General features: G+C 34.8%; 1 protein-coding gene across 1 annotated transcript; it reads right to left on the bottom strand.

The window, feature by feature from the left end:
- Positions 1-1,906: 1,906 nt before the first annotated feature.
- On the bottom strand, positions 1,907-16,740 carry LOC127993864 (mitochondrial outer membrane protein SLC25A46). Its single transcript, XM_052591757.1, has 8 exons — positions 16,285-16,740; positions 7,982-8,024; positions 7,824-7,881; positions 7,653-7,730; positions 6,347-6,447; positions 6,035-6,091; positions 5,644-5,701; positions 1,907-3,102 (listed from the first exon to the last, which is right to left on the bottom strand). The coding sequence occupies exons 1-8, from the start codon at positions 16,535-16,537 to the stop codon at positions 2,515-2,517; spliced, it is 1,236 nt and encodes a 411-aa protein (XP_052447717.1). The 5' UTR covers positions 16,538-16,740; the 3' UTR covers positions 1,907-2,514.
- Positions 16,741-17,092: the final 352 nt, after the last annotated feature.

The raw sequence follows: 17,092 nt of genomic DNA on the forward strand, positions 1-17,092 counted from the left end.
ACATTTTTAAATGTGTGTTAAATTGAGAAATACAGATGGGAAACTGTGGTTCAAATGTTTAGTGGCAGGTTCCTGTTTTAGCACCATCGCCCTTCAATGAACTGGATCTTTTTCCTGTACAATATTTGCACAAATACTCAAAAATGTAATAGAAATTTAAGCTTTACTATATGAGCCAATATAGAAACTGAATTCATGACTTTTCTCAATAATGGCAACAAACATTGACAAGCTGCCTTACATATCTGCTTTAAAAATGACCATATCAAAATGATCTTGTTTCTGAACACTTTCTGAACACTGGTTATCAGCCAGCATGTATAGATAAACAGCACAGTCTCAGAGAGAAGAAAAAGAAAAGACCGAAGCAGTCACTAGAGCAGATGATTAGAGTAAAATCCCGGCGTAAAAGTACCTTTGCAAAATATACAACTTTTTTACTTTATGTACCCCTAAAGACAACATGCAGGTACATATTTGTGGCTAAAGTGTAGATTTTAGTACCTAATTTGTATATATTTTACATATATACATTCATACTTTTTGAAAACATAACCCAAACATAACCCAAATTTTTATGGTGTAGATAAAAGCGTTAACCGTAACGCTTTATAATAACGTTCAGTTGTAAATAATTTATAATTGACAAGTTAACGATGAACTAATCATTTACAAAACATAACTATGTGTTCATAAACGATTAATAAGTGATATGTTAATATTTTTAGATATGTTATGTAGATTAAATTATAAATAACTGACAAGTGATTAGATGATGATTAACTAATCATTTACAAATCTATACATTTACGAATTATTATTAACTAATATGCTAACGATTTACAAATCAGCCGTAAGTTATCTTAAAAATAGCATCATGAAATAATCAAACAGATCATTAGTAAAAGGTTTATACACTGAAGAAATGATTAACATTTTTTTTAAAGTAATTGGTTGCAAACAATTTATTTTAGCCACATTTAAATAAAAACAATTAGAAAGTTAGCCAGCTTTGTTTAAATGTAGCTAAAATAAGCTTATTTGCAACCACTTATCTTTAAACAAATAGTAAATTAAATGATTTTTTTCAGTGTAGTTATTAGTTAATATGTTATTAAGATTTAAGAGTATTTGTTTTTCAGTGCTTCTTGAAATAATGTCAGTATTAATATTTATTCTTTTTTTTCTCAGAAGATTTTTTGATGGTGGGGTTACATTGTAACAACTTAATCAACATACTGTGACAAAACATTTATTTAGTCATTAGTTTAACAGTATTTGTTTTTCAGTGCTTCTTGAAATAAAGTAAATATAAATGTATCTATGTGAGCTGGTAAATCCTTCCCCCAATCCCCGTTATGCGTGTGACAATAATGGTGGAAGAGATGCCAACAGCCAAATTACAACTAAACTACTGTTCAACACTTTGGTGTTGGCAAGATTCATAATATTACAATAAAACACTAATATTGCGAAATATTGTTAATTTTAATGTATATAAAAATCATATTTATTCATATGATGCAAATTTTCAGCAGTTTTTAGTGTCTCACTTGAGCCTTCAGAAATCATTCTAATATGCTGATTTGGTCCTCAAGAAACATTTATAATTAATATCAATGTTGAAAACAGCTCAACATTTTTGAGAAAACTGTGATGATTTTTCTCAGGATTCTTTAATGAATAAAGTAAAAAAATTATTTGAAATATAAATCTTTTGTAATATCTTTACCATCACCTTTGACCATTTATATGCACCCTTGCTTTTAATCTGAATTTCTTTTGTGTATAGGTGTATAGGCTACAATATCTAGCCTATTTATTGTTGTTTTTAAGTTATTTAACATGCTACGAAAATTAATAATAATAATAATTACACTAATAACTACACAAGGTTCACACAAAACAGATTTTAGACATTTATTTTAATCATGGTGCCCAATAAATGAGAACTTGATTATTTACTCACCGAGAAACCAGATGTACATTAATTCTACACTTACATTGCATTGTTGTGTATATAATGGCTTCCCATTCAATGAACTGAATTTTTAATCTCTTATATCATGTTAAGCCTGGCATACAGAAACAGTTTCACTGTTTGAAACACTGGCACAAGTTTCACTAAGGTGCAGATAATAATTTAATGACAATTTCTTTAAGAACAGGTCTTAAACTAGTGTTGCCAAAAGAACAATCACATTCACACACCACATTATGAAACCCGGTGGCCATTGATGAAATGGAGAAACTATATAGGGATATAATGACAAAGGTTGATGTTTCAGAAATATTACACATGTTTTGGCGCTAGTGGATAATATTTTGCATAAAAGTGTCGTGCAATCAACAAGACAACCAGTGCTTTATGAAACAACGTATGCAAGTACAGGAAGAGGTGAAGAAAACCTCAGTATGTGCAATTATTAATTCATATTAGGACACATGTCCAACACAACCAAAATAAATGACCAGAGAATAAGGAAGGAATCGTTGTTTTCCGAATCATTGTACTTAAGCATTTCGTAGCAGCGTTGAGTAGATCATCTTGGTGATCTGCAGAACTGCGGCATGAAGAGAGTATTGCACCACTATGGAGCCGAAGCCCTTGTAGAAGCCCATGGTGCCCTCCTCACGGCGAATCGCATTAATACAGTCCCTCATTCCTTCATATTGCGTGTTAATGGGCAAAACTTCACAACCCAGGTCAGTGTTGTCGATGATAGTGCGTGTTCCCTGGATATGCAGCCTGTGCAGCACCGTTTCCAAAGGAAACAGCAGCACATCTGCACACAGGCTGGCAGCAAAGCTGGCCATGAGCTCAGGGAAGTATGCATCCAGCATAGACTGGACCGCGTCCGCTTGGGAGTCAGGGGACGAGTGCTTTGGAGAGCCACTATTCCGACGCCGCAGTAGGTAAAGAACCAGCCGCTGCACGCTGGAACTGATAACATAGTGGAGGAGACCGTGGAGGACCGTGGGGAACAGCAGGTTCCAGAGGGGAAGGAGACGCTTGCTGTGAGGCACTCCCATACCCACTACACGCCCAATACCCTCTTTCACACAATCCAGGATGCCGGGGTTGTCTCGGATTATTTCACTCTGGTGGAGAAACATTAAGAGGAATCACTTAAAGAAGTCGGGCTGGGCGTTTTAACAATAACAACAAAAATCCACATCATTATACAGCTTTTTGATCAAATTTCATTATATTTTTGTATATGCTGTATATAAGGGGGATATATTTAATACACGTATCACATTAATGTACATACCTATTTTGTCCCCCAATAATAGAAACAACCATGACAACAAACATCCATTGTTGATTCAAAATGTTTATTAAACCCGTTCGGACTGTTACGACAGTCACTGTGTCAGAATTTTGACTCATAAAATCTTGTCGTGAACAAAAAACATTTCAGACTATACGATGTTACCCGAGCATTCATTGCATGCCGTCATTAAAGGATAAGTTTACTTTCAAATTAAATTTTCCTGATCAATTACTCACCCCCATGTCATCCAAGATGTTTACGTCTTTCTTTCTTCAGTCAAAAAGAAATTAAGGTTTTTAATAGGGCTGGGCGATATATCTAACGATATGATCATGCGCATCTAGTCAGTAAATCTGGTTCCGTGATTACCGCTAAATCGCCATCACCTGCTTATAATTGGAGCGGCATTTAATAGACAGAACCGTAGATCACTTACCAGCTACGCAATTTCGCGTTCATTATCCCAGATGAATTGCCTTCGATAATGAATGCGATATTGCATAGCTTGTCAGTGATCTACGGCTCTGTCTATTAAATGGCACTCCAATTATAAGCAGGTGATGGCGATTTAGCGGTAATCACAGAACCAGATTTACTGACAGGATGCCCATGATCATATCGTTAGCCCTAGTTTTTAATTAAAACATTCCAGGATTATTCTCCTTATAGTGGATTTCAACAGCTACCAAATGGTTGAAGGTCAAAATTACAGTTTCAGTGCAGCTTCAACGATACCAGATGAGGAATAAGGGTCTTGTCTAGCGAAACGATCTGTCATTTTCTAAAAAAAACAAACAAACAAAAAACAAATGTATATGCTTTATAAACAAATGCTGGCCTTGCACTGCTCTGCGATGCACGTACAAAGGCTCTTCTGTGCTCCTATTGGCCAGTGTCACAGATGTGGACATCTGAAACAACATAAAAAGTATCACAGAGGTGTAGTGCACACTATGACACACTACACAAGAAGAAACAATTGAATCATGCGTCCAGATCGCAGATGCAGATCATGGCAAAATAGGACTAAAATCGTGTAGTATTAACGGTAAAGAACGAAATAAAACACACTGTTTATATGCCTGATTCATTCTACACGATTAGCAAGAATTTGTCACAATCTGCTTGATGTAGGGTGTCATGGGACTCGTATACATCCCACACTATTGATGACAGAACATGCAATGTTAATGAAGGCATATGCGATGAATGCTCAGGTAGCATCGTATAGTCTGACATGTAGATTTTATTAGTCAAAATCGCATAATCTGAAACAGTAGGCGCGTTTCCATTACCCTTTAAATTGCGTGAATTTAAATTGCGCTTAATGGAATTCAATTTTGTTCAATTTCGTCAAAAATGTCCATATAATCACAAAAGTTTTTAAACTCGCATGAGGTGGTTTTTCAGGCAATGTGAAAAAGGAATACTTTTTTCAAAACTGCAACGGAAACGTTGTATTTGCATTTACAGGTCACATGGCATATATAAAAAGTCATATGATCATTCTTCAATGTACTATAAACTCCAAGAAACACTTCATACGTGGCCGCTCTCAAGGATACACAAAAACATTGTCTAGCCTGAACGGGGCTTAAAAGGAAATTAAATATATATATTTAACTATTTACACTTCTGTTCAAAAGTTTGGGTCAACAGGACATTCTTCATACAAATGTTTTGTAATGTTCACAATACTACAATTCCTACAGCAAATTCCGAAGTCAAAACGAAATCATAACAGAAACTGTTATCAGACTTTCCAACTGCAAGCAATAGCAAACCTTCAGATTTTCCAATAATCATCAAAAATTGCATCATAAACCTACATATTGGAGAGTCAGTTGGCCAAAACGGGTTTGCTCTTTTACCACAAGATATAATCAAGACTGCGTTTCCTAAAGCATTGAATCTGATCTTAGTGCCTTGTCAAGATGTTGTGTCACAGGAAACTCTTTATTCACTGTTATTCACTGAAAATATATATACAACTTTGTTATTTTTATACAAAAAAAAATAAATACAAATAAAAATAATAATAATATAATCAAAATCTTGTTTCCAGTAAAATGATCTACACATCTTTAAAACAAGACACATATACACGAGAATCAAAACTGCAAAAAATATTCAATATTTTCCTACAGGTTTCCATAGACTATATTTTGAACATACATATAGTGTATTTTTTGTTGTGCTCCACTTGAAGATATTTTCACTTGTTTTTAATCATAAAATTCACTGAATCCATTCTTTTATTCCCCATTTTTATTTTTGTGTACAAAGGACAAGAAGAACATGAAAAAAATTCTTTTGGAAAAAACGAAACAAAAAAAGCCAGAAAGAGTGTATAAAAATGCCGTACCTGTACAGTCTCTATGAGACTTGCTGAGTAAAATGGCATTGCAACCACATATGTGAAACTGGAAAAAAACCCAAAATGATTTATTTCACAAGTTCAAAGCACTGCACAAAAAGAGATAAAGAGTAGATTGATAATTTAAATGTCAAGCCTATGGAATTCCCTTTCAGTATTCTTTGTGGGACTTTGATAAACAAACAACAACCTGCATATTAAGCTTAGTCAGAAACTTATTCAGACAGATCCCAGATATGGAAGAGCAAGGTAATAATATGACTCATAAAAGAGTCAATTAAGAGATAAACAACTTGCAGCTTATGGCATTTTCCAAACAATAGCAAAAAATGCTAGGTAATTTACTGTAATACACTGTTTTTTAAATTTCTTAACTTACCCTTTGAGTACTAAGTGTCCCAAGACTTGTTTAGGGTTCCACTTGTGTGATAACTCCCTGTGAATATTCATGACAATAATAGACAATTTACTTCAAAAATGGTAGGAAAACATCATGAGAGCTGATCAAATAAATTCAAATCACGCAAACTGCATGCTGCCATCATTTATTAAAAATGTCAGACCTAATTATAGACGTAATTATTATTCCTATGCGTGTTACAAGTCATAGGCAACAAAACACAACCAGTGATTAATCTCTAAAGAAAACCTTCTCAAGGACACTTATTAGCAACTGCTTACATTTCCATACCTTGGTAAAGGTGTGCATTCGCTAATGATGCCCTCCGTTCCCAGAGTAACCCCCTGTACCACAAAAGTGCTGCCCATCCCTTTCCATAAAGCCTTTGGACCCTGTAAGAGAGAGAGAGAGAGCTGCTTCAATGGAAACGTTTTATTCAATCAGATCACAAGTGGTCAGATGAGAGACATAGCAATTTACATCTGGGTAACATGAGTCTCAATAGTATCTCCAACCAGATTCTGAAAAATCTCAAAATAAATATTATATCTCAGTGGTTTTTTTTGTTTTTGTTTTGTTACTAAATCGAAAAGGTTGGGACACACATTCAAATAACTACACATTAAATGAATGTTATATTCAAATAGTAGTGAAAACAATAAAATAATCACATTTTATTTTTTTTTTATAAATTTTTTAGACAAACCAAGGTAGTACAACCATAAAAAAATAAAATAAATAAATGTCAAGATAATTATACTCAAAATATGTTTAAATCAATATTTAAATGTTTTTTGAAATTGGTTTGTGTACTAATATATCAATACATATAACAATATTGTATTTTTCAGATGTTAAAAATGTGTTTAAAGTAAAAGAAAAGATTATTGTGCCAATAGTAGTAAAAATCTTTATATTAAACAATATAACTAATTTAATATATGTTAAATCATGCCCTTAGTTTTTCCTTCCTGTGACAGGGAGGCCCAGAAAGAAGCTATAAGAATGGTTGAATTAATTGTTAGCTACAGTTTATTATGTGACATGTCAACAATATCCAGATAAAAAGGTGAAATTATAAATAAAATGATCAACATTCTTACAACCATCTACAACACGTTACATTATAAACACAACAAATGAAAAAGTTACAAATTAACAACAGTAGGTCATTAGGTTACTTATTTGAAAGTCTGTACAATGTAGAAACGCACTACGTTTGACTTTGAATGTGCAGCAATCACATTTAATTAAACAAAATCATAACCTTTTGAAGTTTAATAATTACATCAGGCTGTAAAGCGATCCATGTTTTTAATTTAACAAAATTGAATTAAGGACTTTTTAAGGATCTGCATGAACTCCATGCATGTTGGTAATGCACAAAAAAAGTGAATACAAAAGCAGCGTGGTCCTGTGTTTTCAGCCACCTTCAATTCAAAATGCTTTGGACCCCCTCTATTAATATTGTCCACCTGTGATCGGATAGTCACCTTAAACTTAAATAGACCTAGCATCGACCCTTGTGGTACCACATGCCCCGCATTTAAATTGTTCTTTAAAAGCAACAACAAATCAAAAATCTGTGACGTATTACCTGAGTTTTGGTGACATTGTACATCACACTGATGGCTGTCAGTGGGGACAGGTGGTAACACCTGGCATGGTAATTCACCTGAAACACACAGTTCATTTTAAAAGATCCATAATTTTTCAACACTATAAAATGCAAACATACTTAATGTTGTTCTGCCTGGGTTCAGCCTACCTGACACTGACGTCGAAACACAATGCAGGGATGGGCCAGCACATTTTCTGTGAAGAGGCTAATTCAAACCATACAAAAAATGATATTGAGTTTACTAATATTATTTTGCACATCTTAATATAATTGTACTTTCAACAAAACCTTAAAGCCATAATTACCTTGCAAGACCTATCCCAAACCCAGCAAATCTGTTCAGCTGTTCTGAAAGACAAAATAATGCAGAGATGTGCAGTATTTTAATTACATGTACTTAAAATATGTACTGAATAACTTTTGTATATTTTTTTAATTTGTATTTTACTGGAAATTTTTTTTTTACTTTATAATACTTTGAGAGTCAGTATTTTGTATTTGAAATAATGAAAATACTAAGCAAGTCATTTTATTCTCAGATAATGCAATCTTTCTTCACCTGTTATAATAGTACTGCCAACTACAGCTTATAAAAGGCTAAATACAAGGGAATGAAATTCTCTTGGATCCATAGGCAGTCTTAAAAGGGTTAGTTCACACATAAATGACAATTCTGTTGTTAATTACTCAGCCTTGTGTCATTACACTCCCTTCGTTCATCTTCGAAACACAAATGAAGATATTTTTGATGAAATGAGAGCACTTTCTGTCCCTTTACAGTCAGCCATAAATTCTATTACACATTCAAATTCCAGAATGTTGGAAAAGACATCATTAAAGTACTCCATGTGATTCCAGTAGTTTAACTATGGCTGTGACAACCACGTCAACCAACCACCACCGTGGTTTACTGCCACTGGCAGTAGTGCATGTGACATCATGGACTCTATGCATACTTGTTTTGTATACAAGTGTAATAACTCAAACGCCATACACAGAGTTTTCTTTAGATTGGCAGGTTTGAGCGCATGAAAATACAGTTTATGCATTCAGCAAATTGATTTTGTGTAAGGGGATGGACCTTGTTGGGAAACAAATACTACATTGCGATCTGGTTCCATCTCCATTCTTGTCACCCAGTTGGGTTTGTATAAGTGTCTTCAAGTTCCCATGATCACAAACGCCTGGCTGGTTAGGTTTGGTGAGGCTTAGTGTCTCCAAACTGGCCAAATACAAACCAGTGATAAATAAAAGATGTTAACAATAAATGTGGCAACAATTCCTGTTTTAAAGAGAGTGAGGGCAGAGGAGGAAAAATGTCTAATGTACAACCGGATGCGACACCGCATCGCAAGAGGTTTGTTTAGTGTCTACACAGGACATCTGAACTCTGTGTCAGTACATAATAAATAGGATGAGGCAGTTTACTGTCAGAGATTTGGCATGGTGTGTAGTGCTGCATACAGTGTAGCATCACCAATTGATTAAAATTAATTCTACAGTATTTTGTCGTGTCGCGCCCATAGTCATATTTAACTTTCTTATTTAGGCTACTTTCTTGTTTAACTGTATTGTTTCTTTGATATTTATTTTAGTGTTTAGCAAGCTGCGTATTCACTGATGGAAGTGCTAAAATAAACACACACATTTGTTAATAGATGACTGAGCCTCAGTTATTATTAGTTGAGTTAAAAATATAACATATACACACACACACACACACACACATTTTAATACATGTGAAGTGAATGAATGTAAAAATTATGAATGAAAAGAGCCCATATCAAATACTGCATTGCTGTTGCCTCTCTGTGCATCTCTCAGAAATCAGAGCTTGACAAGAGTAATATCAACTAAAACTGACACGCACATTTTCTTTAGTAAAGTTCAATAAAAAGACGTAAGACTGGTTAAAGATTTATGCATAATGAAAAAGTGCGCCTTGAATTAATTCAGTAGTGTTCAGACGATTACTAAACATTTGTCATGAAAGCTCTCTATTTGTATGATCAATTTATTTTTTGAAATTAATTTTATACTTTAGAACACTGAATAGGACAAATATTCGAAGCACAAATATTTTTCCATACTTTAGTTCTCATTTTTTCCATACTTTTCTAGACCTGAAAATTACTTGAGGGAAATAGCTATAGCCTACTTTTTTAAACTTACTATTTGTCCTATAAACTAAATTGTTAAACCTCAGTTTTATGAAGTGACGTGAGTGCTTTATTGGTGCAAAAACATATATATTATCAGATATCGCTCACTGCATGTTATTACAGGACAGAAGTAAACTTGTGACTGTATTCGGTAATGCGATATATTGCGGTGATTAATATGCACGATATTGTTATCGTGGGCACTTCTAAGTACCGTGAATAAATATACATTACAAATTATACAGAATTTTTAATGCATTTTAAGAATATTATTCCCATCAGCTGCTTAAAATGCACAACATTGCTGTATGCTGGTTGAAAGAGCGCATGCGCTCTTGCGCATGAGAAGCACATGGAGGAACACGTGAGAGACGTGCTGAATGAAAGCACATTCACTCTCTGACAGCAGATGGCGCTAAATGCAGCCCTTACCCTGTAAACAAAAATAATCTGAAATAACCATTCAGATTTGTGTTTTCCCTATGGTGTTTATTACAGAGCCAACTACTGAAATATTTAGACTTAATAGGCTATTTATACTCAAACTAGGGCTGGGATAAACGATTATTTTTGAAACGATTAATCTAGCGATTATTTTTCCGATTTTCCCTTAACATTGCAATATATGTTTATTGCTCTTAAAATTACTAAATAAAAGACTGACTAAGAATGCATTACTTTGCACTTGTATAGAGATAGCATTCAATAAAACCTTGAAGCCTTGAAAACACATAGCTTACTGAAACAAGCTTACTGAACACATAGGACCTATCTTACTAAAAAAAAGTTCTTCTTTCAGATGAAAATAACAACAACTTGATGTCTAGCATTCAATAAAAAAGGTCACCCAAAATACTTGTTTAGAGCAATTGAAAGAATAAAGTAACCAATGTAAACTTGGGGGCTTTAAGCTAATACAGGGAGTGCTTTTCCAAAAAAATCAAATAAAAAAATTAACAGTGGGAGCCAGCAGCCTGTCATGGAGAAAAAAAAAAATATTCAAATACTCCACGTGAAACTTTGGCGTTCCGCCCTTTTTCTATCGTGTTTAATGATTTTGATTAATATGCACGAGAGAGAGAGAGAGCAAGACAGCGCTCGTGTAGTTTGAAGACTGTGAGTGCGCGTGAAATTTTGGTGTTTTGCCCTTTTTCTATCGTGTTTAATGATTTTGATTAATATGCACGAGAGAGAGAGAGAGCAAGACAGCGCTCGTGTAGTTTGAAGACTGTGAGTGCGCGTGAAATTTTGGTGTTTTGCCCTTTTTCTATCGTGTTTAATGATTTTGATTAATATGCACAAGGGAGAGAGAGAGAGTAAGAAGCACTCGTGTTGTTTGAAGACTGTGAGTGCGCTCGCAGCCCGGGCTCTCTCTCGTGCGCGCCCTGTCAGGTGCGGCAGTCATTCTATTCTACATCACTCACCGATCACATAAGGCTTTGACAGCCGCCAAAAAAATCAATGCAGAAAAACCCCTGGATTGGTTATATAACTTTGGACAGAATGTTGATCCGGCCATCGCGTATATTCAACGCACATAAGGTAAACGTTTTGCAAAGTTTTTTAGAGAAATAAAAACAGGTAGATGAATCGATGCGCATATTTTGCGTCGACTTATTTTTTCCGTCGACGTCATCGATGACCTCGCCGCGTTGTCCCAGCCCTACTTCAAACATTCATTTTTTTTAAATCTGGACTACAAATGCCCTAGATATTGTTTGAAACTGTTTTGATCTTTTATTGTTCATTCACACTTTACATTATGGCTTCATTAGTTAACATAAACTGCCAATGAAAAAATTATTCTGAACATTCATTAATCTTAGGTATTTCAATATTTAATAACACATTGTTAAAATTGAAAGCTGCAACTGAGAGCTAACATGAACTAAGACTTTTAAGATTTTTTATCAAAGATGAATAACTTCTATAGTAAATGTAGCTATTGCTCATTGTTTAGCTGTGCACTTATTGAATGAGCACTATGCGATGTCCGAACTGATTACACTATATTGCATGTATTGTTTTTAATGTAAAATCGTTTTCTATTTTTAAACTGTCTTAAATTTATTTTAAGTCAATTTTTAAATAATTTTCAAGTTCTTAAATTGCTGGGTTAATTTTTGTGATTACTTTTCTTCATGACTTTTTTTTTTTTTTTACTTTCTTTTTGAATTACCATTGTGTACGAAATGTGCTATATAAATAAACTTGCCTTGCCTTGAATGTTAATGCATTAATTAAGGTTAACTAATGAGGTCTTATTGTAAAGTGATACCTATTGGTTTTTATAGTTCTTTTGCACTTTAATGTGTAAAACATTTAACTTTTATATATTTTTCTGTATTGCTTTATTGTCTTAAATGTTTAGTTATTTTTGTAATAAGAAAAAAAACGTATTTAACCTGTTATACTGTATTATGACCACTTTTTAAAACAAAATTTCAATATCGTGATAATACCGTATACCGTGATAAAAGCATTATCAATTAACCACAACAGGAAAATTTGATACCGGCATATCCCTAGACAGAAGGAAATGATTTGCTGCTCTAGAACTTTGTTTACTTGCTGACAATCGATGTAAGCTTGTTAGCTACTTGTTTCTGTGGACAAAATACATTTTTTAAAGGAGCTTTATGAAAGAATTTTCAAGTATTAATCACTTTTTATTGCCAATGATTTGCTGGTTAAAGCTCACTTAATGGCCACATGTTTTGCTATTAACAAGGGTTTCTGAATCCTGCGTAGAGCCATTTAACAGCTAAATCTCAGCATTTTGAGGATGTCAATCTTTACTGTTGAAATAGCTTGTGGCTTCCTCTTCAGTAGGAGTAGGCGGTATGGCAATACAGTTTTGCAGTACTGCTTAATTTTTGACACACTGATAAAAAAAAAGTTAAAAGGGGGATGAAAGTAACATGAAAAAATAAAGCATGCTTCATGGTATTAGAGCAAACAGTAGGTTGTGTCTTAAGTGAACATAAGAAATTAGAAGAAATATGGATCAATATATTGGATATAATGTCTAGTGTTAAGGTTAAAGAATATGTTGTTTACAAGTTGTTCAAGGAGTTAGGGTTAGGGTTAGGGTTAAGTCCAGTTTAATATATAAGAGTTCCAAGCAATGCCCCTTAGTTTTAAGATGTTTTAGTTCTGGTGTAAAATAAGGTGCAGAATGAGTAATATAAACAGTGCAAGTTTTTAAAAGTACAAGTGTATCAAATACATTGTGCAGTCCCTTGTTATAATAAGAAACCAAGTCAACTGGAGTAGAGAAACACTGCTCCTGAAGAAAGTCCAGTCTACCAGAAAGAGCAGATAGATCGATGTTCTTCACTGATTAGATTAGACTGACTAGGCATTAAACACATTTGTGATTGATAAAATGTCATTTAACCTATTGTCATTTAAGCTATTGAGCTTCAAATTAGTTTTTGAGCCCATGTGAAAAAGTAGCATAATTTACATATGATTTACAGTTTATTTTAATATTTTAAATATAAAACATTCAATTCAATTGTGCATTATAGCTGACACCTATATGGGCATAAATACATAAAAACGTTTGTTACAAATTACAAATAATTACAGTTGTTTTTATAACTGCAAGTCATTCTCCTCAAATGCTACTGACGTTAGAAAAGTGTATACCAATTATCACATGTAACTTTAGAGACGGTACCTAAATTTGAGACTCTCGAATGTCCAGTCAAGCCAACTTTATGCCGTATTTTTTTTTTTTTTACTTTCTTTAGTTTTCCTTTCTCTGCGCCAGATTGCTGATGTCCTTTACCCTGACATAATGTCCATCCATCCATTATGAACATTCAGCCCGAAAACATGAGGTGCGAGCATAGACAGTAAAAGAAATGGACACAACGACCCCCTTTGGATTCAACGGAGACAAGTGAAGTGAATTAGAAGCACGCACTTCCTGGGGGTCGAGAGTACTGCGCAGACTTAAACTGAGCTTGATGACGTAGATGTCACGTGACCAAGAAATCTGAATCACCCACCGAATCTTGCAGACGTTGTTGAATAATTTTGTTCCGTTGCTTTTATGGACTCTCTATGGGCTTCTCCCTTGACTTCATGCCTCCATGTCCCCCCGATAGCCTCACAGACAGTAAAAGATTGCCTGTGAGCTTCTCCTCCTGTCCATATGGTAATTACTCTACTGTGCGACAGAGAGTCGCAGGTTATGACGCAATCGTTAGTCTATTTTTACAAAAACTGCTTCTACGGGACCACAAAGTAAGATACAAGGTAATGGGGCTTTTTTACATTTTTGTGTTTCTTTAGAAATAATGAATGGACAAATGGAGTCTTTAAACGCCTCAGATGTAAAGTTATTCACAGTCAAAGTGACGCCAAAATGAATGGGAGTCAACGGAATGCTAACAGCGGGTGGGGGTCCGCTAGCCAATGGCGGCGCCCAGGGGTGCTTCAAAAAAATATGAAACCCTGCCCTGCTGGGTGCGAGCGGTCGCAAGCACGGATGGAAGAATGGCGCATGGTTTGTTTTTTTTGGGCAACTTGGATGGTGCCCCCTCTGGGAGTTGGTGCCCTACACAGACTGCGTACTCTGCGTATAAAAGTGGCGGGTCTGCCGACTATATATGAACTAGCTTTTTTAAATACAGTATTTTTATATTTAACGTTAGTTTATCTGTATGTTTGAAAGTATTTTCTTTTCGATTATTGGTGATTCCATAGGCTCTCTCTCGCGCACCTGCGCGGTTTGAAACACCAAATAGTTATGCTATCTCAAGAACAAAGAGTCTCTGCATGATAATATGTGTTTCGTCGATCTCACGGGCTGACGATATGACGATTTGAAAAATGACCATATCGCCCAACACTACCTGACTCCCAGGATCCTTGTTGGACTCTACTGCTGTAGCATTGAGAGCATACCTACAAGCTGCATATCAATGTGGTACAGCAATTTCTCTGCATCTGACTACAAGGCACTCCAGCAGGTAGTGAAAACTGCTCAACAGATCACCGGCACCCAGTTAACTACTATTGAGCAATTGGGCAAGGAACATCATCAAGAATGCCTCTCACCCTAACCATGGACTTTTCACCCTCCTTCCATGCGGCAGGCGTCATCATGCCAAACAGTTAATCATTTTATAGTATTTCTTTTTTAAATTGTAGCATAATTAGTATAATTAATTGTATTATATAAACAGGTTTGATTCCCAGGGAACACGTGTTAGGTAAAAACTGTTAGCCTGAATGCACTGTAAGTCACTTTGGATAAAAGCGTCTGCTAAATGCATGAATTTAATTTTGATTTTTATTTAAATTCATTAATAGTTTACCACATTTTATATTGTTGTTCAACATTGTTTTTTGCTTTACCCGAAATGCAACCACAAGTCTTTGGATGGAAGATGCTCATTTTATCTATTGTTTCCTACTGATGCGGAGACTCTTGGTTCGTACCGAAAGATAAGCTCATATTACGATTATTCCATGGAAACACCACATTAACCAGCTTTACGTAGGTCATGGTGAAAGTGAAACTTTAATAATGCATAATGCTTAAAGCCATGTTAAAATGAAAAGTTTTCGGCCACATGAAGCCGTAAGAAAGCAGAAAGATTGAGGATTTTCTAGAAGCAAGGATAAAATAACATTTTGTCACCACACTAAAAATGTGATACTTTATTAAATTAAATTTATGCATTTAGCATTTTTTACCTAACATGTATTCCCTGGGAATCGAACCCACAACCTTCCGCTGCTAACAAAATGCTTTATCATTTGAGCCACATTTAATTTTATTAAGTAAAATAAATTAAATCTTACCATATCCAAAAAAATTCTCACTTTAGTCTGCTGTTATTTTGTTATATTGCTGTTAATAGATTAAATGCACTAGAATTTTATTGAATACTACGTGGAGACTTCTTTTTTAAATTAAAATATTCACATTAATCAAGGATTGATTGACTTCCAATGCAATTTTTTTCCGAAATGTACAGATATACATGCTTTATACATGCATTATTAATGCTTCATTTCAGTTTTAGTTTGGCTCTAGTTTTGTATTAATTACAGTTTTTATATAAAAAGGGTTCATGTAACGTGCATTAAAATTCATCCACAGAGTAAATCCTTTTCACTGATTAAATACCAAAAATAAAATACCAAAATGTATATATAAAGTCTTTCATAAAGCTTTGTTGTAGCTGTTCCAGATAAAACCGAGAACTAGCTGGAGATGGGCGGAGGAGCGACAGTGACAACGCACTCATTTACCACATATTTACTAAAAGCATGACTGTAGAGGCGGGTCTTGTCTAATATAAACCTCATGGCACAAATAATCGTCATGAGATACTATTGCTTGTGGTTATTTGAATACTATCCCTTTCCGTGAAAACATCTAATTTCAAGAATAGTGTTCATAAAATTGCACTCATTGTTACCGGACGGTGGAGCAGCTGATTGGGCTTCGTCTGCAGCTTCAGGTGGGGCAGGCGCCTTCTCAAATTGGGGTGTGTGATCGCCAAAATGCAGGTTTCTGCTGCCAGGTATATCTGGAGGCGTGGTAACCCAGTGCTGGAGGTCAGGGCCGGATGAATTATTGAATGACCTGGCCGAATAGCCCCCGCTGAATGACGGATCCTCTCTGCCCTTGTAACCCAAACCCTCAAAGCTTTCAGGCCGACGAGAAGTCATGCTGGGAATCGCTAGGAAATTGACAAGATATCTCAGTCGAACTTCCTACGATGTATAACCTATGTGATGTGATACGAGTTCATTGAAAATGATAGCAATCGTAAAATGAGGAAATGTATTTCTTGTTGACCGAGGCAGGCTGCTAGCAAGGATAGTGCTTTAGCAAAACAACCCAGCAGCACAAGCTTGAATGGACTTTTGTCGGTTGACAGTTTACTTCCGGTTTGAATTTGGCCTTATGGGTTATGTAGTTTATTGCATTTACAAACCAATCAGATAATAAAAGAAAAAGAATATTTTAAGGCCTGTATTGTGTAATGTCAGACAAAGAATCAGTGAAGAAATGAAAAACGTCCACCGTGATTGTTACTTATTTTTAACCAAAGGCTGATGTGAAAGATGAATTTAGTCATTTATTTAGTTTGCCAAATGACTAAATCTAAATCTAAAGATGAGACAGAAACAGTGTATCATTCAGTATAACAATATACAACGACTAGGATAAATATGTAGTATAGAAGTATATACACACACTATTTACGCTGTATTAACGCA

The sequence above is a fragment of the Carassius gibelio genome, chromosome A5, assembly GCF_023724105.1.
Source record: "Carassius gibelio isolate Cgi1373 ecotype wild population from Czech Republic chromosome A5, carGib1.2-hapl.c, whole genome shotgun sequence".
In the NCBI taxonomy this organism is placed as follows: Eukaryota; Metazoa; Chordata; class Actinopteri; order Cypriniformes; family Cyprinidae; genus Carassius; species Carassius gibelio.

Coding starts and splice junctions, on each gene's coding strand:
- LOC127993864 (XM_052591757.1), bottom strand. CDS start 16,537: ATGACTTCTCGTCGGCCTGAAAGCTTTGAGGGTTTGGGTTACAAGGGC. Junction 8,025..16,284: donor ATCAGCTGCTCCACCGTCCG/GTAACAATGAGT, acceptor TTTGTCTTTCAG/AACAGCTGAACAGATTTGCT. Junction 6,092..6,346: donor GAATGCACACCTTTACCAAG/GTATGGAAATGT, acceptor GAATATTCACAG/GGAGTTATCACACAAGTGGA.